This window comes from Emys orbicularis, chromosome 12 (genome assembly GCF_028017835.1).
Source record: "Emys orbicularis isolate rEmyOrb1 chromosome 12, rEmyOrb1.hap1, whole genome shotgun sequence".
NCBI lineage: Eukaryota > Metazoa > Chordata > Testudines > Emydidae > Emys > Emys orbicularis.
Genome location: NC_088694.1, coordinates 625192 through 646773, shown reverse-complemented (window position 1 = coordinate 646773; position 21582 = coordinate 625192). Strand labels below are relative to the sequence as shown.

The window sequence follows — 21582 nt, the reverse complement described above, 5'->3', positions numbered from 1 at the left end:
ACGGAGAGAGTCTCCCAGCACTGCGGTAACTTCCACATTCCCCCCCGGGCCTGGTGCACACCCCAAAATCTTTTCCGAGAAGCCGCCGGCATCAGGCTGAACTTGCGCAGTGGAGTCTCTTTGACCTGTTCCTAGTGCCCGGGGTCAATTCTGTGCGGCTCTATCGCTTGGGAGGCAGTGCCGGGGTGAGAGTAGCGCTGGGCCGCCCAGCCTGATGCAAACAGCAAGCCTTGTGCCAGGCCCTGTGGTAGGGATCAACGTCTCCCCCCCCACATTGGTATCTAGGCTCCCTGCAGAACTGGCGTCCCATGGTCCCTCCCCATGTACTACCGGTGGAGGACCTCACGCTCCGCCTCGGCTCCAGACCCAGGCCATGCTGTTGCTGCTGCTTTCCCTGCTCCCTCTTGTTTGCGCTGGTTCTCACAGTCGGCCAGTTTCTGTTGCGCCAGCTGAAGGACCTTCACGCTCAGTGCCAGAGCTGGGGAACTGGGCTGTGGGGATGCCCCGTGACTGCTGCTACTGCCACTCTTGTCTTTGGCATCTCTAAGACCCCGGCCTGGGGTGGGCCCCAGTTCCTGGCCTGGTCAGCGTTCCCCAGCCCTGCAGTCAGCTGTGCCTCCTTTAACACTCGCTCTCCCTACTCTGCTCTGCTGGGTGGGGGGGTGGGGGGGGCTACACCATTGTCTGGCTAGTTCCTTTGGCTAATCTTTTTATTGCTGCAAGTCCTGGCTGGTGCTTTCAGTATCCCATTGTCTCTGCAGGGTTCCCATTGGGATGGGTGGGTTCCAGGCAGTCCTTAATGACCCATTCATACCTCCCCGCCCCCCCCCCCCAGACAATTACAAGACCCTGTGCAGCCCCAGAAGCCGCACTGTAACCCTTCTGTACCCGCTGGGGAGCAGCGGCAAGGTGATCCGTACACGTGGCCCATCGACAGTTCATATCGATATTACAGACGATTCCCACATTTGTCACACACTCCCTTTGGTGGGCCGGCCAGGCTGGGATTGGGGGCCGGTTCCCCCCTTTGGTGGGAGTCACGGACTCACAGATCGTGCCCACTCCTGGCCCCGTGCGGTCCGTGGGGAGGGGGCCCTTTCAGTGAGACAGCCCTTCTCAGGGGTCCACTCTCTCTCGGGGTTAGGCCCCTCCACCTCTCTGAGCCTTAGCACGTCTGTCTCTGCCGTGGGCCCCCTCAGGGAGTCCCCTCGCTCTGGACCCCCCGGGGTCTCCACCCCCCGAAGGGGACGATGCAACCCTGTTCTCTAGCCCGGAGTGACTCTCAGCCAGCGTAACACAGGAGGGTTTATTGAGCGTCTGAACCCAGCACAGGAAACTCTCCTGGCCTCAGACCTGGCCTCCCTCAGCACAGCACTTCCCAGTCTCCCCTGCATCCAGGTGGGCTCTGCCTGCTCCCCCTCTCCAGCCCAGAGCCCCCCCCTGCTTCCCAGCTGGGCTTCTGAGATCACCGGCCCCAGGCCCCGCCTCTGTCCATTGTCTTCTCTCCAGGTAAACAGGGTCGTACACCGGGTCGCCTGGGCCTCCTCTCTTCTCAGCCCTCCTCTGGCCCCCTCTGGCTGGAACTGGCTGGTCAGGTCACCGGGGTCCTCTCTTTACAGCCCATTGTCCCCCCACTGGCCAGAACCGGCTGCGACTCCTGAGCTGGGCCTCCGGGTCACCAGGTCGCCAGTCACCCATCGCTGGGGTATCCATTCTCCCCACCAGTGGCTGGGGTCCCAAGTTCCCTTGCTGATCCTGTGTACCAACAAACTCCCTCTCCCATCACCTCGTTAAACCCGTAACACCCAGGGAAACTGAGTCCCACCCCCTCTGTGTGCCAACCATAGGAAAACCAAGTGAATCCCCCATAGGAAACAAGGAAAACAAGAAACTGCCCCATGTCGTCACAGTGGGCCAGCCAGGCTTGGATTGGGGACCGGTTCCCCCTGTGGTGAGCCGACCGGGCTGAGATCGAGGGCCGGTTCCCCCTGTTTGCTGGACCGGCCAGGCTGGAATTAGAAGGGTTCCATGCAGGGCAAGCTGCCAGCGCTCCGTCTCCCCTGGCAGGTTTGGCGTAAATGTAAGATGCGCATCTTCACGGTGGCGCAGATGGACGATAACAGCATCCAGATGAAGAAGGACCTGACGACATTCCTGTACCACCTGCGCATCACGGCCGAGGTGGAGGTGGTGGAGATGGTGAGAGCCCTCGCACGGCCCAGCCCCTCCCTAGCCCGGCTCCCTGGCCTTGTGGCTGGCTGCTGGCTTGGGCCTTGTGCGTAGTCACTGCCCTGAGAGGTGGGTGCAGAGCTGCCCAGGCCCAGCACTGGGGTCCCCAAGGGGCTGCAGGGGAAGGGCCAGCCAGGTGTTTCCTGGGTAACGGGGGGCACTTGCCCATGTGGGACCCAGGGCTGCCGAGCTCCCTCCCTGGGTGATGGTGCGTCCTGTCCCTGCAGCATGAGAGCGACATCTCGGCCTACACCTACGAGAAGACCCTGGTGATGGAGCAGCGCTCGGAGATCCTCAAGCAGATGCACCTCACCAAGACCGAGCGGGAGCGAGAGGTAACTGGGCTCCCTGGGCGTTGCCTCTGCCCTGGGCTGGTTCCCCCCCAGAACGCTGGGGCCTGTGCCCCGGGGGCAGCAGCTTTGCCGAGCCAGCTGGGCCCTTTGAGCCATGGGGGGCTGCTAGTAACCGTGGTGCAGGCTCCGCAGCTGGGGCTGGGCCTGAGACCCCTGAGCAGTGACCCCCGCGGCCAGCCCTGAGCTCCCTGCAGCAGTGACACCCCCCCAGCCAGCCCTGAGCTCCCCCCAGCAGTGACCCCCCCCGGCCAGCCCTGAGCTTCCCCCAGCAGTGACCCCCCCGGCCAGCCCTGAGCTCCCCCCAGCCAGCCCTGAGCTCCCCAGCAGTGACCCCCGCAGCCAGCCCTGAGCTCCCCCCAGCAGTGACCCCCGCAGCCAGCCCTGAGCTCCCTGCAGCAGTGACACCCCCCCAGCCAGCCCTGAGCTCCCCCCAGCAGTGACCCCCCCTGGCCAGCCCTGAGCTCCCCCCAGCCAGCCCTGAGCTCCCCAGCAGTGACCCCCGCGGCCAGCCCTGAGCTCCCTGCAGCAGTGACACCCCCCCAGCCAGCCCTGAGCTCCCCCCAGCAGTGACCCCCCCTGGCCAGCCCTGAGCTCCCCCCGGCCAGTCCTGAGCTCCCCAGCAGTGATCCCCGCGGCCAGCCCTGAGCTCCCCGCAGCAGTGACACCCCCCCTGGCCAGCCCTGAGCTCTCCCCAGCCAGCCCTGAGCTCCCCCCAGCAGTGGCTCCCCCCAGCAGTGACCCCCCCTGGCCAGCCCTGAGCTCCCCCCAGCCAGCCCTGAGCTCCCCAGCAGTGACCCCCGCGGCCAGCCCTGAGCTCCCTGCAGCAGTGACACCACCCCAGCCAGCCCTGAGCTCCCCAGCAGTGACCCCCGCGGCCAGCCCTGAGCTCCCTGCAGCAGTGACACCCCCCCAGCCAGCCCTGAGCTCCCCCCAGCAGTGGCTCCCCCCAGCAGTGACCCCCCCTGGCCAGCCCTGAGCTCCCCCCAGCCAGCCCTGAGCTCCCCAGCAGTGACCCCCGCGGCCAGCCCTGAGCTCCCTGCAGCAGTGACACCACCCCAGCCAGCCCTGAGCTCCCCCCAGTAGTGAACCCCCCTGGCCAGCCCTGAGCTCCCCCCGGCCAGTCCTGAGCTCCCCAGCAGTGATCCCCGCGGCCAGCCCTGAGCTCCCCGCAGCAGTGACACCCCCCCAGCCAGCCCTGAGCTCCCCCCAGCAGTGACCCCCCCTGGCCAGCCCTGAGCTCCCCCCAGCCAGTCCTGAGCTCCCAGCAGCAGTGACACCCCCCCCCGCCCCGGCCAGCCCTGAGCTCCCCCCAGCAGTGACCCCCCCCAGCCAGCCCTGAGCTCCCCAGCAGTGACCCCCTGCCCCACCAAACCAGACCTGAACTCTTTTCCCTCCGGCCAGCCTTGAGTTGCCCTCGGCTGTGCCTCCCCCCCCCCCCCCCAGTGCTCCCCATCACCGGGTGGGGCAGGGACAGAGTAGCTCGAGTGGGCTCTGTGCTGAGTCTGCTCCCCACCGAGATCCCAGCTGGATCCCCCTGCAGGGACCCCTGGTCTCTGGCCCGTGGCAAGCTGGGTTTGCTCAGTGACCTCCCATCTCCATCCCTCCCCACGCAGATCCAGAGCATCACGGACGAGTCCCGCGGCTCCATCCGGCGCAAGAACCCTGCCAACCCCCGGCTGCGGCTGAGCGTCCCGGAGGAGCAGGTGGGCGACAGCGAGGAGAAGCCGGAGGAGGAGGTAAGGCTGCATGTTGGGGGGCCGAGCCCCACAGGATGGGGAGCTGGGGGTCTGACGCTGCAGAACTGGGGGGTTATGGGGAGCGAGCACCTGAAAGGGGGCCAAGTGCTGGGGGGCCAGGGGGCACTATGGAGGCAGTGAACTGCGTGGTGGGGCTGAGTACTGCGGGGTCTGGGCTGGCAGGGCCAAGTGACATGGGCCTGGGGCCCAGGGGTATGGCAGGATGGGGGGCTGGGAAGACCCCTCCCCACTTCTGACGGTGCTGCCCGTGGGAGCCAGCTGGGGTCACTCAATCAGGGTGAACTGCAAACAAAACAGGGCAGACAAACCCCCAAAGCTGGTGGTTATTCCAATACTTAGATTTACCAAGCCAGCACAAAACAGCTTCTATAGTACCTCACTGGTCACTTAGAAGTCCAAACAATGCAGTTCCCTTAAAGTACCCAGCCTCAGGCCTCCATCCTGACACACCTGTCAGATATGATGATGATTACTGAGAATCTTATCTCATCATATAAAAGAAAAGGATCCCAAAGGATCAGCCACATACCCAGGTTCAATTATAACTTAGATCTTACCCAAAATACACGCTTATAGCCAATTCTTATAAACTAATCTAAAATTTCTTAAAAAAGAAAAAAGAGAGAGAGTTGGTTTAAAGATCAATATACAGACAGACTTGAATTTAATTCTTGAGGTTCAGATACATAGCAGAGGTGATTTTGTAGTTGCCAAAAGTCCTTTTAGATATAGTCCATAGGTTATAGTCCAAAGTCCATATTCAGGGTGGCTCCAGTCAATGACTGGGGATCTCAATCCTTGTGGCTTAAAGTTTCCCCCTCTTGAAACCCAAAGCAGATCTGAGATGAAGTAGGATCATGTCCCAGGGTTCTTATACATTTCCAGCAGCCTTTCTGCCTGAGAAAACAATAGGCTTAACTCTCCTTCTCCCAAACATTCCGGCAATTAGCACAGGGTAATTTATCCATTAAACAGTTCAGATACAGGTTACCACAACCTTCAAAGAGACATATAGACAATAATACTATTTCACTCAAGTATCATCCTAAATGTTAATATTCCTTTTTTGATCTTTGAATTAAAGCTATAGCAATAGACAAGACTTGTTTGCTTACATCACAAGACCTGAGCAAACATCTACCCTTGAGATATCTAACAATGCAGACTTGCATTTCAAAGCTCTATTCATTTACATATCTTCCTAACCAGTCCTTAAGGTTCACCCATGAGTCAGGTCAGTCTGTGAGTTAATTAACTCTTTCTGGCCCTGTCACCTTTCAATGAGAGATTATATTATACTAATAACATCACACCGCTCTCACCCACTCCCTCTGTGCAGGTGCAGCTCATCCACGATAAGAACGCCACGGCCTTCGCCAGCAGCCCCCAGTCACCCGGTGACGAGGCGGAGACGGCCCCTGAGAAGGTGCATCTCACCTGGACCAAGGAAAAGTCTGTTGCGGAGAAGAACAAGAGCAAGAGCCCCATCAGCCCCGAAAGCATCAAGGACTTCTTCAACATGAAGCCGTAAGTTGCCCCCGGGGTGGCCCCCAGGCTCCTGCACTGCACCCCCCGTCAGACACTGGTCCCCAGCTGAGCCAGGCAGCCTGCCCAGCGGGCCTGTCCCAGGCAGCGTTGGCATGGGCCTGCCTGTGTCCGCACTAGAGCCGAGCCTGAGAGCTGGCGGACGGAGGCCGGGGAGCTCAAGGCCAGGGCCGGCTCCAGCTTTTTTACAGCCCCAAGCGGTGAAGCCAAAAAAAAAAAAAAGAAAGAAAGAAAAAGCCACGATCGGCGGCACTTCGGCGGTGGGTCCTTCACTCCGAGAGGGACTGAGGGACCCGCTGCCGAATTGCCGCCGAAGACCCGGATGTGCCGCCCCTTTCCATTGGCGCCCCAAGCACCTGCTTCCTGAGCTGGTGCCTGGAGCCGGCCCTGCTCCTGGCAGATCTGGGCTGCGCAGGGCGGGTGTGGAGCTGGTGGAGACCAGCACGGCGCTGTGCCCAGGGCTGCTGGGAAGGGGGAGGCTGGCAGACATGGGAGCTGAGCAGTGAACAGGAGCATGTGCTCCAGGAGGTGGAGGCCGGGGCGAGGCAACGCGGTGCTGACGAGCTCTCTCTCTCTTTCCCCTGTGCTGCCGCAGGGAGTGGGAGAACCTGTAAGTCTGAGTTGTGTGTGTGTGTGTTCCATGTCCCAGCACGAAGGGGAGCAGGTGGGGGCTGCGGGATCCTGCCACTCCAGTGCGGGGTCTGCGCCCTACATTGCCCCCTGACGGGGGTCCTCGCCTGCCCCACACACCACCCCCTGCCCGGGGTCCTCGCCTGCCCCACACATCGCCCCCTGCCGGGGGTCCTCGCCTGCCCCACACATCGCCCCCTGCCTGGGGTCCTCGCCTGCCCCACACATCGCCCCCTGCCGGGGGTCCTCGCCTGCCCCACACATCGCCCCCTGCCGGGGGTCCTCGCCTGCCCCACACACCGCCCCCTGCCCGGGGTCCTCGCCTGCCCCACACATCGCCCCCTGCCGGGGGTCCTCGCCTGCCCCACACATCGCCCCCTGCCGGGGGTCCTCGCCTGCCCCACACATCGCCCCCTGCCGGGGGTCCTCGCCTGCCCCACACATCGCCCCCTGCCGGGGGTCCTCGCCTGCCCCACACACCGCCCCCTGCCCGGGGTCCTCGCCTGCCCCACACATCGCCCCCTGCCGGGGGTCCTCGCCTGCCCCACACATCGCCCCCTGCCGGGGGTCCTCGCCTGCCCCACACATCGCCCCCTGCCCGGGGTCCTCGCCTGCCCCACACATCGCCCCCTGCCGGGGGTCCTCGCCTGCCCCACACATCGCCCCCTGCCGGGGGTCCTCGCCTGCCCCACACATCGCCCCCTGCCCGGGGTCCTCGCCTGCCCCACACATCGCCCCCTGCCCGGGGTCCTCGCCTGCCCCACACATCGCCCCCTGCCCGGGGTCCTCGCCTGCCCCACACATCGCCCCCTGCCCGGGGTCCTCGCCTGCCCCACACATCGCCCCCTGCCGGGGGTCCTCGCCTGCCCCACACAGCATTTTCTGCCAACAGGGGGAAGAGACTGAACCTGTCTGGCTGAGCCTGGTCAGAGCCCCAGGACTGGCCAGCGCCCCAAGCTTGCCCCATTGGCGGGGGCAGCCAGGGGCCAGCGCTGCCTCAGGCACCTCTTGAGACGTGCAGGAGTTGCTTGTTCTTGGAAGGCCCCTCCCCCATCTGACAGCTGTGTGGGTGGGGCTTTCTGTGCCCCTCCCCCATCTGACACAGCTATGTGGGCGGGGCTTTCTGTGCCCCTCCCCATCTGACAGCTGTGTGGGTGGGGCTTTCTGTGCCCCTCCCCCATCTGACACAGCTGTGTGGGTGGAGCTTTCTGTGCCCCCCCACACCACCACCAGCTCTAAGGGCCTGGGCCCTGCCCCGCCCCCTAAGCCTGCCCGCCCGTTTCTCCTCCAGGAACCAGTCCAATGTGCGGCGGATGCACACAGCCGTCAAGCTTAACGAGGTCATCGTCAAGAAGTCACAGAACGCCAAGCTGGTCTTACTGAACATGCCAGGTCCACCCCGCAACCGGAAGGGGGATGAGAACTGTATCCTTTGCTGGCCGCTGTCAGCCGCAAACCCAGCCACGTGCCCTGTAGGCCCCCTGCCAGGGGTCCCCATCTTCCTGCCGTGGGTGTTGCTGGCTCTGGGCTGTGGGGCCCTAAGGCACTGGCTGAGTGCGGCTGAAGGGGGAGCCCAGGTGTGGGCGGGCAGGGGGTGCTAGGGATGAGGGGCTGCCCCAGTGGCACCTCCCTGCCCTGCCCGATGCCTCCTCCCACCCGCCAGCAGCTGGGGTAGCGCCATCAAAACATGGCAGTGGTGCCCACTCCCACCACCTGGCAGCTTCTCCCACCCTCCCCCACTCCAGCCTCGCTAGGCTGGTGAGACAGGCTGGGCCAACAGGGCTGTGGCTGGGCCCAGGTGGCCCCTGCCCGCCGCCTGCATGGGAAACACCCACCCCTGGGCATTTCAGGACCAGTGCCCGGCTCAGCCGTTAGCACCACACCCCCTGCTGGGAGGCAGGGTCATCGGCACAGGAAGAGCAGTGCCATGTGCCCGCCAGGAACAGACCATACACAGACAGCCGTGGGTGCGCGCACAGCGACACAGACACACACACACACAGCCGTGGGTGCTCGCAGAAACTCCACAGAAAACAAGAAAACCCCCCACTTCGTCACATCTCTCCCTGCTTCGAGGCTGAACGGAGCAGGGTCACTTAGCCAGTGACCTGGGGAAGTTCAGGGTCCCCGCCCCGCGATAAAGCATCTGCTATAACATTGGCACTCCCCCTCACATGGGCCACCTCCATGTCATAACCCTGGAGGAGCAGGGCCCACCTCAGGAGCTTGGCATTAGCCCCTTTCATTCGGTGCAGCCACATTGGGGCGAATGGTCGGTGTACACGGTGAGGCGCCGCCCAAATAGATACGGCTGCAGTTTGTTAAGGGCCCACACCATGGCCAGGCATTCCTTCTCTATGGCCGCATAGTGCTGCTCCCGGGGCAGCAGCTTCTTGCTCAGGTACACAATGGGGTGTCTCTCCCCCTTGGTATCAGTTTGCATCAGTACCGCCCCCAGCCCTGTGTCCGAGGCGTCAGTGAACACCAGGAAGGGTTTGTTAAAATCCGGGTTTCCCAGCACCGGGCCCTGGATAAGTGCCCCCTTCAGCACACAGAGAGCCCTCTGGCACTGCTCAGTCCAGACCACCTTGTCCGGCTTTCCCTTTCGACACAGCTCCGTGAGGGGAGCTGCCAGGGAGCTAAAGTGGGGCACAAACCTCCGGTAGTACCCCGCCATCCCAATGAAAGCCTGGACCGGCTTCTTAGTCTGGGGGGCGGGCCAGGCCTTGATTGCCTCCACTTTGGCCGGCTCCGGCTTCAGGTGGCCACCCCCAACCTTGTGGCCCAGGTATAAAACCTCTGCCATCCCCACCTTGCACTTTTCAGCTTTTATGGTCAGTCCTGCATCCTGGAGGTGACCCAGCACCCTCTTTACCTGGCTAAAGACACAGATATCATCAATATATGCTAGAGCAAAGCCCTCCATCCCCCTTAGTAACTGATCCACCAGGCGCTGGAAGGTGGCAGGTGCCCCCTTCAGGCCGAAAGGCAGGACCAGGAACTCGAAGAGCCCTATTGGGGTGGTGAAGGTGGACTTCGCCCTGGCCTCCGGGTCCAAAGGCACCTGCCAGTAGCCTTTGGTAAGATCCATGGTAGTGAGGTGCCGGGCACCCCCCAACTTGTCTAGGATCTCATCGGTCCTAGGCATGGGGTAGGCATCGGACACGGTAATGGCATTGAGCTTCCGATAGTCCACACAGAACCGGATCGACCCGTCCTTCTTGGGGACCAGCACCACGGGCGAGGCCCAGGGGCTGGCGGACGGCTGGATCACCCCTAAAGCCAGCATGTCCCCGACCTCTCTCTCCAGGTCCTGGGCTGTTTTCCCAGTGACCCTGAATGGGGAACACCTGATGGGAGGGTTGGTTCCCGTCTGCACCCGGTGGACAGCCAGGTTAGTGAGCCCAGGCCGGCTGGAGAACAGCTGCCCGTATGAATGCAGCACCTCTCTGATCTCTGCCTGCTGGGCAGGGGTTAGCTGGTCTGAGAGGGGAATTGATTCTAGCGAGGGGTAAGCCCCAGCCTCAGGGAGGAGTCCCACCAGGGGGTCCTCTCCTTTCTCCTCCCACTGCCCCCACACAGCCAGCACCAACTTCTCCCTGTCCCAGTACGGCTTCATCATGTTGACGTGATACACCCGGTGGCTGTGAGCCCGGTTGGACAGTTCCACCACATAGTTCACCTCGTTTACCTGTCTGATGACCGTGAAGGGGCCGTCCCAGGCCGCTTGCAGCTTGTTCTTCCTCACGGGGATGAGGAGCATCACCTGATCCCCGGTAGCATATGAGCGGCCACGGGCTGAGCGGTCGTATCAGACCTTCTGCTTCCTTTGGGCCCTTGCTAGGTTCCCCCTAGCCAAGCCCATGAGCTCCACGAGCTTTTCCCGGAAAGTCAGTACATACTCCACCACTGATTCTCCATTGGGAGAGGTCTTCCCCTCCCTCTCGGCCCTCATCAAGTCCAGGGGACCCCTCACCCTCCTTCCGTACAGCAACTCGAACGGGGAGAACCCTGTGGATTCCTGGGGCACTTCCCTATATGCGAACAGCAGGTGGGGTAAATACTTGTCCCAGTCCTGCGGGTGCTGGTCCATAAAGGTTTTCAGCATCCTCTTTAGGGTCCCATTGAACCTCTCCACCAGCCTGTTGGACTGAGGGTGGTAGGCTGAGGCCCAGGTGTGTCGGACCCCACACTTCTCCCACAAGCACTGGAGCAGGGTTGACATGAAGTTAGACCCCTGGTCTGTAAGGACCTCCTTGGGGAACCCCACTCTGCTGAAGATGGTCAGCAGCGCGTCTGCCACGGTGTCTGCCTCAATAGAGGACAAGGCCACCGCCTCGGGGTAGCGCGTAGCAAAATCTACCACCACCAGGATGTATTTCTTCCCTGACCGGGTCACCCTGCTGAAGGGCCCCACTATGTCCACGGCCACCTTCTGGAAAGGCTCCTCTATGATAGGCAAAGGTCTCAGCAGGGCTTTACACTTATCCCTTCCCACCCTCTGGCAGGAGTCACAGGTCCTGCAATACTGTTGGACCGCGTCAAAGACCCCGGGCCAGTAAAAGTTCTGCAGCAGCCTCTGCCTGGGGCGCCGGATGCCCTGATGCCCCGAAAGGGGGATATCGTGGGCCAAGAACAACAGTTTGTGGCGGTACCTCTGGGGAACCACCAGCTGCCTCCCGACTTTCCAAGATTCAGTTCGCCCTGAACCAGTCCATTCCCGGTACAGGAATCCCCTCTCCCACAGGAATCGCTCCCGGCAGTCCTCCCCCTGGGATCCTGCACTGTCGTGGCTAGCCAGGGCCCTCAGTTTCTCCAAGGAGGGATCCACCTGCAGCTCCGTTTGGAATTCAGCTGCTGGGTCTGAGGATACAGCCCTAGCTGGTGGCGCCTCAGTTTCCCCACCCTGGGACGGAGGCTCCAGCCCAGCCCTGTCGAGCCCTACCCTCGGCGCTTCAGCCCCCCCCTCGGGAGGTCCCGCGCCCCTCGCTGGCTCTGGCTCCGGCTCCGGGTAAGGACCAGGGCGCTATGAGTGCCATCCGGCCAGTTCTCCAAGTCATTACCCATTAGCACCTCGGTAGGCAGGTGGTCGTGCACCCCGACCTCTTTGGGTCCCTCCTTAGCCCCCCATTTCAGGTGTATCCTTGCTACAGGCACCTTGACGGGGGGCCCAAACACTCCCCTCAGGGTCAGGTAGGCATCGGGCACTAGCTGGTCTGGGTCCACCACCTTGGACCGCTCCAGCGTCACCTCTGCACCCGTGTCCCAGAACCCCTGGACGCGTCTTCCCACCACCTCAATGGGGATGATGTGGCGATTGGCCCCCGGGGCCTGTCCCACGCTCACCCGGCGGATTGGGTACGGGTGCTCTGGACCTGGGGCCCCGCCTTCCCCTCCTGGCCTGGCGGTCCCCTCCCCCTGGCACAGCCCTCTCGACTGCAGCCCCTGGGCCCGGCGGTGCCCCCTCTCGGTGGGCTTCCACCCAGTTAACACCCCGCAGGTTCTGCTTGGCTGCCATTTCCTTCATCTTCAGGCACTGTGCCATCTTGTGCCCCTTTTGGCCACAGTAATTACATCTCAGGTCCCTCAAGTCCCACGAGGGGGGTCGCCCCGCCCCGGCATTCCCGGGCACCCCTGAGTTGGGCTTCCTGGAGTCCCACCTTTGAGAGGTCTCTGGATGACTCCCCTTATGAGTCCCTGATGTGGGTCTCCCCCCTGCCCCCGATCTACTGTCCACGAACTCATCTGCCAGCGCCCCTGCACGGCGCAGATCTTTGGGCTTCCGGTCCACTAGCCACATCTTAAGGTCCGGAGGGCAGATGTCTTACAGCTGCTCCAACCCCACCAGGTTATACACGTCCTCTGCAGTAGTGGCCCCTGCGCCCTTCCCCCACTTGCGGAGATATTCCCCCAGCAGGTTGGTGACCTCCTTGTAAGAGACACCTGAGGCCTTGCGCACACCCCGGAACCGTTTCCTGTATGCCTTGGGGGTCAGTTCAAACTTCAGCAGCAAAGCCTGTTTGAACAGGTCGTAGTCCCCCGTCTCAACACCATCCATTTGGCTGAACGCCTGTATGGCTTTGGGACCCAGCAGGGGGGTCAGACAGTGAAGCCTGTCTGCGGGGTCAATCTGGTTCAGTTCACAAGCCTTCTCAAAGGCTGTGAGGTAGGCATCAATATCCCCCCCTCCTCGAACTAGGGCAGCAGTTTGATGTCTAGATTCCCCACACCACTGGCATCTCGGGGCCCTTCCTCACTTACCCCCCGGCAGGCCCTCTTGACCCGTCTCTCCTCCAACTCCAACTCGTGCTTCCGCTGTTCTACACGGTCCGCTCGTTCTCTCTCTCTGTCCACCAGCCTCCGCTCCTCTAGCTCCAGCTCCTTTACTTTCAGCTGCAGCTCCAATCTCCGCAGCTCCTCTAGGGAGGAACCTGACTGGGGTCTCCCTGTACTGACCGGGGAGTCAGGTCTGACCCACTCCCGGTCGCTATACAGACTGCCCCCACGGCTACTCCCCGGCTCTCTGGGCACCCCGGGAGCCCCCCTGGGGTCTGGAGCCTGCGCCTCAGACGGGTCATTCTCTACAAGCTGAGCAATCAGCCGCTCCTTAGTGAGCCTCCCCACGCTCAGCCCCCTCTCCCTGCACAGACGTGCCAGGTCGCTCTTACGGAGCTGGTTCTAGGCCATTTCCAGGCTGCTTCCGTTCAATACCCTCGTTCTATCGCTGGCCACCACTCACTGCAAAGAGCCGGCGCTCGCAGCCCACGTCTACAGGGTGCATCCACGAAACATCCCACTTCTAACACCACGTTGTCACGGACTCACAGATCGTGCCCACTCTTGGCCCCGTGCGGTCCGTGGGGGGGTGCCCCTGTCAGTGCGACAGCCCTTCTCGGGGGTCCACTCTCTCTCGGGGTCAGGCCCCTCCACCTCCTGGAGCCGCACCTCACTGAGCCTTAGCATGTCTGTCTTTTCCCTTGGGCCCCCTCAGGGAGTCCAATCGCTCTGGACCCCCGGGGCCTCCACCCCCGAAGGGGTTGACGCAACCCTGTTCTCTAGACCGGAGTGACACTCAGCCAGCATAAAACAGGAGGGTTTATTGAGAGTTGAACACAGCACAGGAAACTCTCTGACCCTCAGGCCTGGCCTCCCTCAACCCAGCACATCCCAGTCTCTCTGCATCCAGGTGGGCTCTGCCTGCTCCCTCTCTCCAGCCCCGAGCCCCCCTGCTTCCCAGCTGGGCATCTGAGATCACCGGCCTCAAGCCCGGCCTCTGTCCATTGTCTTCTCTCCAGGTAACAGGGTCGTAAACCGGGGCCTCGTCTCCTCGCTTCTGTCCTCTGGCTGGAACCAGCTGGTCAGGTCACTGGCTCCTCACTCTGCAGCCCATTGTCCTCCCACTGGCCAGAACTGGCTGCGTCTCCTGCGTCGCCAGGTCACCGGTCGCTGGGGTATCCATCCTCCCGGCCATCGGCCGGATCCCCAAGTCCTCTCTCCGGTCCTCTGCAAAACACACTCCCTCTCCCCTCACCTCGTTAAACCAGTAACACCCAGGGAAACTGAGTCCCACCCCCTCTGCATGCAAACCATTGAAACTCCACAGAAAACAAGAAAACCCCCCACTTTGTCACACAGACACACACAGACAGCCGTGGGTGCGCACACAGTGACACAGACAGCTGTGGTGCGCGCACAGCGACACACACACACACACACAGCCGTGGGTGCGCACACAGTGACACAGACACACACAGACGGCTGTGGTGCGCGCACAGCGACACAAGCACACACACACAGCCGTGGGTGCACACACAGCGACACAGACACACACAGACGGCTGTGGTGCGCGCACAGCGACACAGACACATATAGACGGCTGTGGTGCGCGCACAGTGACAGAAACACACACACACACAGCCGTGGGTGCACGCACAGCGACACAGACACACACAGACGGCTGTGGTGCGCGCACAGTGACACAAACACACACACACAGCCGTGGGTGCGCACACAGTGACACAGACACACACAGACGGCTGTGGTGCGCGCACAGTGACAGAAACACACACACACACAGCCGTGGGTGCACGCACAGCGACACAGACACACACAGACGGCTGTGGTGCGCGCACAGTGACAGAAACACACACACACACAGCCGTGGGTGCGCACACAGCGACACAGACACACAGCCGTGGGTGCGCGCACAGCGACACAGACACACACACACACAGCTGTGGGTGTGCGTGCACCCCCCCACACACCCATCAGTTTCGGTCAGCACCAGCTCCAGTGGCACCTGGCTGTCCCGGTCCCTGGCCCTGCGCTGTGGGGGCCCGGGCACTGGCAGGTGTGGCATAGCTGATTGGTGGAGGCCTGTGACAGCTGAGCTAACTCAGCCAATCAGTGGTCCAGGTGCTCTGGGTAGGGCAGGTGCCTCTGCTGGCCTGAGGGGGGGCGGGGTTGCGCATGCAGAGCCCCCACCACCGGGAGCGACTCCAGGCACCAGCGCTCCAAACGTGTGTCTGGGGCGGCAAGCCGCAGGGGGGGGCCTGCCTGTCACCGTGAGGGCGGCAGTCAGGCAGCCTTCGGCGGTATGCCTGCGGGAGGTCCGCCGGTCCCGCGGCTTCGGCGGCAATTCGGCAGCGGGTACGCCAAAGGTGCGGGACCGGCGGACCTCCCGCAGGCATGCTGCTGAATCCGCGGGACTGGAGACCTCCCCCAGGCATGCCGCCGAAGGCAGCCTGTCTGCCGTGCTTGGGGCGGCAAAATACATAGAGCCGCCCCTGCCCACCACCCAGTGCTTGAAGCTCAGCCTGAGGTGCCTCCTGTGCCAGGGTCTGGGCATGCCCTGAGGGGCGGGGCAGCCAGCCCAGGTCATTAGCCCAGTGCTTCCCTGAGCCCAGGTCCTGCCCCTTCAGCTGCTGCAGCCGCCAGGTGGCTAGGCCAAGCCAGCCGGGCAGGCCCTGTGTCTGCCCCATCCCCTCGGTCTCCGGTGGGCCCAGCCATGGTGCTAGGGTGACCAGACAGACAGTGTGAACAATCGGGACGGGGGGGTGGGGGGTAATAGGCATCCATTTAAAAAAACCCCAAATATCGGGACTGTCCCTATAAAATCGGGCCATCTGGTCCCCTAGATGGTGCCTGCTGAGCCGTGCCCGGAGCTGGGTCTGGTTTCCGCCTTGACAGCCACGTCCCTGCAGACATGGAGTTCCTGGAGGTGCTGACGGAGCACCTGGACCGGGTCATGCTGGTGCGCGGCGGGGGCCGGGAAGTCATCACCATCTACTCCTGAAACGCCAACTGCTGAGCTGAAGAAGTTTTTTTGCACCCTGAGAGACCCCCACCGACCTCTTTGCACCTGGCTCCGGGGGGGGCAGGAGGGTGGTTCTGCTTGTGCTTGGTGCTCAGAAACTTCACCACGCCCCCCCCACTCGCTCCATTCGAACTGCAGCCCCGGATACTCCAGGAGCAACCAGCACCAGCGCCGCTGTTCCTCATCGCGCCAGCACAGCCCTGCGGTGGGTGTTTATATATAAATAGAGACAGTAGCTCTGAGCCTGAGCCCCAGGGCCTGGAGCGTTACCACCACCGCTGGCCTCCGTGTGGGGCAGGAAGGGGGGCTGGCCAGGCTCTCAGTCAGTGCTTCCGCGGAGCCCCCGGATGGCTGGCGTGGGTGCCTTGGCCCCTTAGGACTAGGCTCCCTCCCCTCGCTCTGCTATAGTTGGACACATGGAGGTTTGTGGGACACGTTTGCTGCCCTCTCCCGCCTGCTGACGTGTCCTTTGGAACCCGTTCGCCTGGGCAAGGCCACCCACATGCTCGCCTCGCCCCACCGCTCCCAGGCGCCTGCAGTGCCAGCCACAGGCCTCTCGCCAAGGTGGGCTCAGCAAAGCGCAGCCCCTCCTGCTGCCCATCCCTGGAAACCACAGCCACACTCTGCGGCCCCCCTAGTGCTGGTTTGGACAGGTGAGTGCTGCAGGGCTGGGCAGGGAGGAGGCAGGTCCTGCAGCGCGTCGGAGCGAAGGACAGCGCCACGCTGCCGTTGTCGTGAGGTGCCCTGGATCCACCGGCTGCGTGAGAGGGGCCTGGCCTGGCCAGGGGCTGCATCCCGACAGGGGGCAGGGGGAGTGTCACTGGGGACATGGACAAAGTTTTTCTCCTCCCCCCACCCCCCGCTCAGCACAGGCCCACGTGGCTGCACCACCCTGACTCACCTGCTCCAGGGTGTGGGGCCTGAGCTGGGCTGGGGCAGCGCGCTCACTGCATGCTGTTCGCACGCGTTGCACAGCCCTGGGAACGCAGGGGCGCACGTCTGGCTAGTGCCATGCACAGCCACGCCGCACAGCAGCTCCAGGCGGGAGGCCTGTGTCCCTCCCCCCACACCATGCATGGGACCGGGCGTGAGCCCAGCGCCCACGGCATGGGCATGAACAGCCTCCCTGTGACCCTCCTGCAGCCTTGTGCCCCCTGCGTCCCCTCCCCCATGGCAACCTCCTCCAAGCCATGTTGCTGCTTTAGGGGCTGCTGGGTAAAGACCATAGGTATTCAAAGTTTATAAATATGCAAATCAGCTCAATCTCACCCCCCCACCCCAGCCCACCCCTGTACCAGCAGCAGGTCACTGACAGTCCCCGTCTGGGATGCAGCCTCCCCAGGTCACATGGGCCCATGAGCAGCTCTGCCCATGGCTGTGGGCTTGTTTAGACATGTCAAACCTTGGTCCCAGTCCCTCCTCCCCCCTCAGCATCTCTCACTTTACTGAGAAACTGAGGTGCTTTTAACCAATGTGAATAGTTCTAGGAACCACAGCGGACGTGGAGGCCGGGAGGGCAGAGGGCTCGCCCAGCCTGGGCGCCTGCCCTGCTGTATATAATGTACATAATACTGTATGTGTATTTTTAAAGTGATCATATTTATGTTCCTAGCCCCAGATGAAGTCTATATCTAGAGATCTATATCTATGCTGAGAGATGCAAGGAGTCGCTAGCGCCAGTGAATTCTGGCTCCGGCTTTTAGGCTCAGTCTGGGGCCCAGGCCCATGAGCTCCAAGAGGTTTTGCTGAGGCTGCTCCCCCGGAGAGGGCGGCTTTTCCTCGTCGTTCACATGCGGGGGGGTGAAGGCTGCAGCATCTCTGGCCTATAGCGCATCCCATGGGGAAGGCCAGCTCAGGGGGTCATTCTCTTTGAATTTTGCTGCTTAGTCTTTTCAGGGAAAAGAAGTTACAGAATTTTCTGAACTTGTTTCACAGCAGATTTGAGCTTCCAATCTGAGTGCAGCCTGCTCCGGCGGGCCTTCTCCGTGCTGCGCCGGCCTCTCCCCCAGCCGAGAGGGAGCAGCTTTACTGCTCAGACGTGTGGCCCAGAGCTGAGCCCCAGACCCACCTCTTAGTCTCCATTGCAGCCCTGGGAATGGGCCCGTGCCGATTGCCACGGGGGCAGCCCTGTGCCTTCTGCAGGTGGAAGATGGTTCAGAGGCCCATGGCTTGATGCCAGTAAAGGGCTAACGTCTTGTACAATGACTCCCCTTGGAGAAGGCAGCTGGGCCCCTTCTCACAGACAGCGCTGGCTCCCCGTAGGCCCCCTTCCTTTCCTATCCTGCTGCCCTTGCTCAATGCGCTCTAGGGAAGAGCATCCAGTGCCCAGCGCTCCCTGGCAATAGGCTCAAGCCTCTGGGCGTGAATGCCCCCGGCAGCTGCTCCCACAGAGGTGCCAGCCCTCAACTTCCTTCCCACTGAAGCTGCGACAGAGGGAACAAGGTCTTCTGTGGGCACCTGCCCTAAATCCTCCTCCAGTGGGCCCTTGGCATCACGCCCCAGCACTGGCCCCATGGGGAATGAGGGGAGGGGCACTGGAGCAGGAAGTGATTTGGGCTGAAGCTCCCTGCTCACAATCCAGCATCTGCTCGCCTAGGCCAGGTTTGGTGTTGGACTAGCCCTCACATCTGCATTTGTTGCTATGCCCCTTGAGCACCGGCTCCCCCCCCCCCCCCGCCCCCCAGCAGCAGTTCCGGCTCATCCCCAGTGGCAGCCACACTGCTTGGGAAAATGCAGCTCTGCGTAAGGCAGCATTATTCTGTGCAGCAGCCCCAGCTTCAACCCCTGGCAGAGGATGTGTGCCTGCTGCTGTGCCCACGCGCTGTTAATGGGGAATCGAGGCCAAGGTGAAGCCGAACTATTCCCAGAGCACGAGCACTGGGCCCAGCTCCTGGCTGGAAGGGGGTGATGCAGGAGCCCGGCCCAACCCTGGACAATTACTGACCAGCAGCTCTGCTGAGTGCTTCAGCCCCAAGGACGCTGCATTTAAATGAACAGGCAGGTGTCTGCTTGGAGGAGGGTTTCCTTAAGCTTGGGTCAGGGGCTCATGGCTGCTTCTCACCGCAAGAGCTTGGGCTAGTTAGTGGCTGCTGTGAGAAAACCCCATAAGCCAGGCCCACGGCTTGGTTCTCAAAGCATTCAGTAGCAGCAAGGTTCCCAAGAGCACAGCCTGAGCCCAGGGCTGGAAGTCATAGATGTTACTTGCAAAACTCTCCTTTGGCTTTTGCTGCTGCCTGCAGGCCCCCAAGCTGCCCCCCAGCCCGCCTTCCTCTCCTTTCCATCCCCAGTGCTGTCCCCCCTCCCTCAGCGCAGATGATCTTCAGTCCTGGCTCTTTCCCTTTAATCAGGACTGAACAGTTCTTGTCTCATGATTCCTCTAGCACTAACCGCCGGCAGCACTGAGCTCACCCGTGGGCATGTCACACCCTGCCCCCATCCCTGCATTGCCTTGTGGCATTGGAAACCCTAGTGCAGACAGGCTGCCGGCACCCTTTTAAGCAAAGCATCCATTAGACCCACTCAGAGCAGGGCTACATCCACTGCTCATAACAGCAATGGCAGCCAGGGCCCTCTCCCTCCCTCACCCTGGAAAGCCGTCACCCCACCAGTGCTGGGGGGTAGCACACAGTCCCCTTGGCAAGTGACCCCCTTGAGACAGTGAACGGCGAAGGAGCCCCCATCCCCGGCCCTGGCGCAGCAAGACCAGTGCTACAGCTCTGAACACACATGTGCATTGTTGCCTCTCAAAAGCACTGCCTGGCCAAACTCCTCGGGGGCAAGCAGAGGGTGCTGGTTTCCTCAGCACGTCCCCCATGCCCGGGGCTGGAGAGAGCACTGCATGTTAGTTTACAAACCCAGCTCTGCCCCTGCACGTTTGGCCTCTGTGAGTGTGCAGCTCCCTCTGGAGCACCCTTCCACTGTTCTGTCTTGGTAAAGATACAGTGTCCTGTGGTAGAAACCTGAGTCTCTTTCTGGCACATGTGGAGACAGTTCAGGGTTTTCAGAGCGGGCAGGAAGGTCTTGACCCATGAGGCTTGTTTTACAGAGAGCCCTTGTATGCAGCTGCAAGGATGAGTACAGCCCCTCCCCCTCCAGCAGAGCAGGCACTCTGGGTGCAAGGCTCGGCCCCCTGCTCAGGGAACCACTCTAATTACTCTAGCCAGAGCAGAGGAAAGCTCTTTAGTTCCTCACAAGTTAAAACGGGGGCAACCTCCACTCCCCAGCCCGCTACCTGGCCTCCCAGTGCAAGCCGGTGGGTGAGGCCCAGTCCAAGCATTCCCTGGTCCAGGTTACAAACCCTTTGAGAGCATGTTTACAGATGTAGGCAGAGGCTGCACTGGGCAATGGTGTTCATCCTTCCTGCGGTTCAGGTGACTATGGATACTGCTTAGGGTACAATAGTTGCACTATAAGAGTCAAGGCTCTCCACTGCATAGCAGGATTGACACGTGGAAGGATCCAGAGGTTTGAGGTTTTGTTGGTTGCAAAACACTTTTCTGTGCTACATGTGCAATATATTTGTTATGAATGTTACCACAACAAAGTCAATTCATTAAATAAACTTTATAGTCACTGTACCTAGATGTTTTACATCCATTCCAATGACTTTTATTCCAAGTGCAATATTTCAATAGACATGTAGTGACCTAGTATGCTTTGTGTTTTAAAGAATCTGTGTGCAGAGCAATGCAAAGAAGTTTAAACTCTGTAAATAAAATAGGTTGCAAACCAAAAGAAAAGAGTAATAGGCTTGCATTTAATTTCTGTGCCAGTGTTTCAGTATTCTGTATTGGGCCGCCTCAATATCGCCCCCCTGTGTTCTCTGTGGATATTAACAGAGGAGTGGCTCCTCACTTGTTGAATGCTCCCATTAATGCTTTACAGCTTTTATTGTATTAATTTTTTAGACTCCTGTCTGCACAAAATGCAATAAAATGATTTTATTACACCCTTCACCACTTGTAGTGGGGAATTTCCACTTGTTTGTGGGTGCTGCAGCACATGACCAACACTTCACTAGCTTTCCATTTGGCAGCTGCATGCCTGGTAGCAGGAACCAGAGGGGCTCGCAGGAACAGCAGCCTGGAGAGAGAACTTTTGGACATTTGAAATGAGACTCACTGGTATCACTAGCCTCCCATCTTCCAATGCCCTCTGTTCAGGTCCCAAGCAGTGCACTGGGGGCCTCCAGACTGCTGACACACCCATTCATACTCTGCTGAGAAGTGGGCACAGACCAATGGTTTCTACAGATTGGCAATGTGAATTCAGGAGTTCACAAGGATGGTGTGAGGATAAATGCTTGAAAAGCACTTTGAAGTCCTAAGTAGGAGAATTGAGACAAGCCCATAACCTCCCATGCCCCATGCAATAGGATTACAGAGTCAGGTGCAAGAAAGGGCTTTCACACTTTCTCACTGGCATCTGGCACTGGCCAGTGTCTGCAGGCTTGTCGATGCAGAGGAAAAAGCCCAGAAAGCTCCCTGTGTGGATATTGTTATTCCATGCTAATAGTGCATCAAGCTACATTACAGAAAGGCACTCAGTGCAGAATAAGATCATCCACCTGAGAACAAGTGAGGAATAGCTATTGGTTTTCAGTCTACACCCTCACTAGCTTCCCTGTGAATTCCCCATGTAGACAAGCCATAAAGCAGGTTAACTGAGGAAACAGACCACTGGCAACTCCTAGGGAAGATCTATTTCAATTTAATGCTCAAGCTGGTTAGTGTCAAACACGCAACATCATATT

General features: G+C 60.8%; 1 protein-coding gene across 2 annotated transcripts in view; it reads left to right on the top strand.

Annotated features, from left to right (window-relative positions):
- Positions 1-15809, top strand: part of SLC12A5 (solute carrier family 12 member 5) — a 98393-nt gene extending 82584 nt beyond the window's left edge. The window contains exons 20-26 of one of the 2 annotated variants that reach the window (XM_065414916.1): positions 2068-2199; positions 2457-2564; positions 4196-4318; positions 5679-5866; positions 6480-6494; positions 7806-7939; positions 15718-15809. In XM_065414916.1, the coding sequence (XP_065270988.1) occupies positions 2068-2199; positions 2457-2564; positions 4196-4318; positions 5679-5866; positions 6480-6494; positions 7806-7939; positions 15718-15809 (792 nt within the window). The remainder of the gene's footprint in view (positions 1-2067; positions 2200-2456; positions 2565-4195; positions 4319-5678; positions 5867-6479; positions 6495-7805; positions 7940-15717) is intronic. The other variant, XM_065414915.1, reaches the window with a different exon arrangement.
- Positions 15810-21582: the final 5773 nt, after the last annotated feature.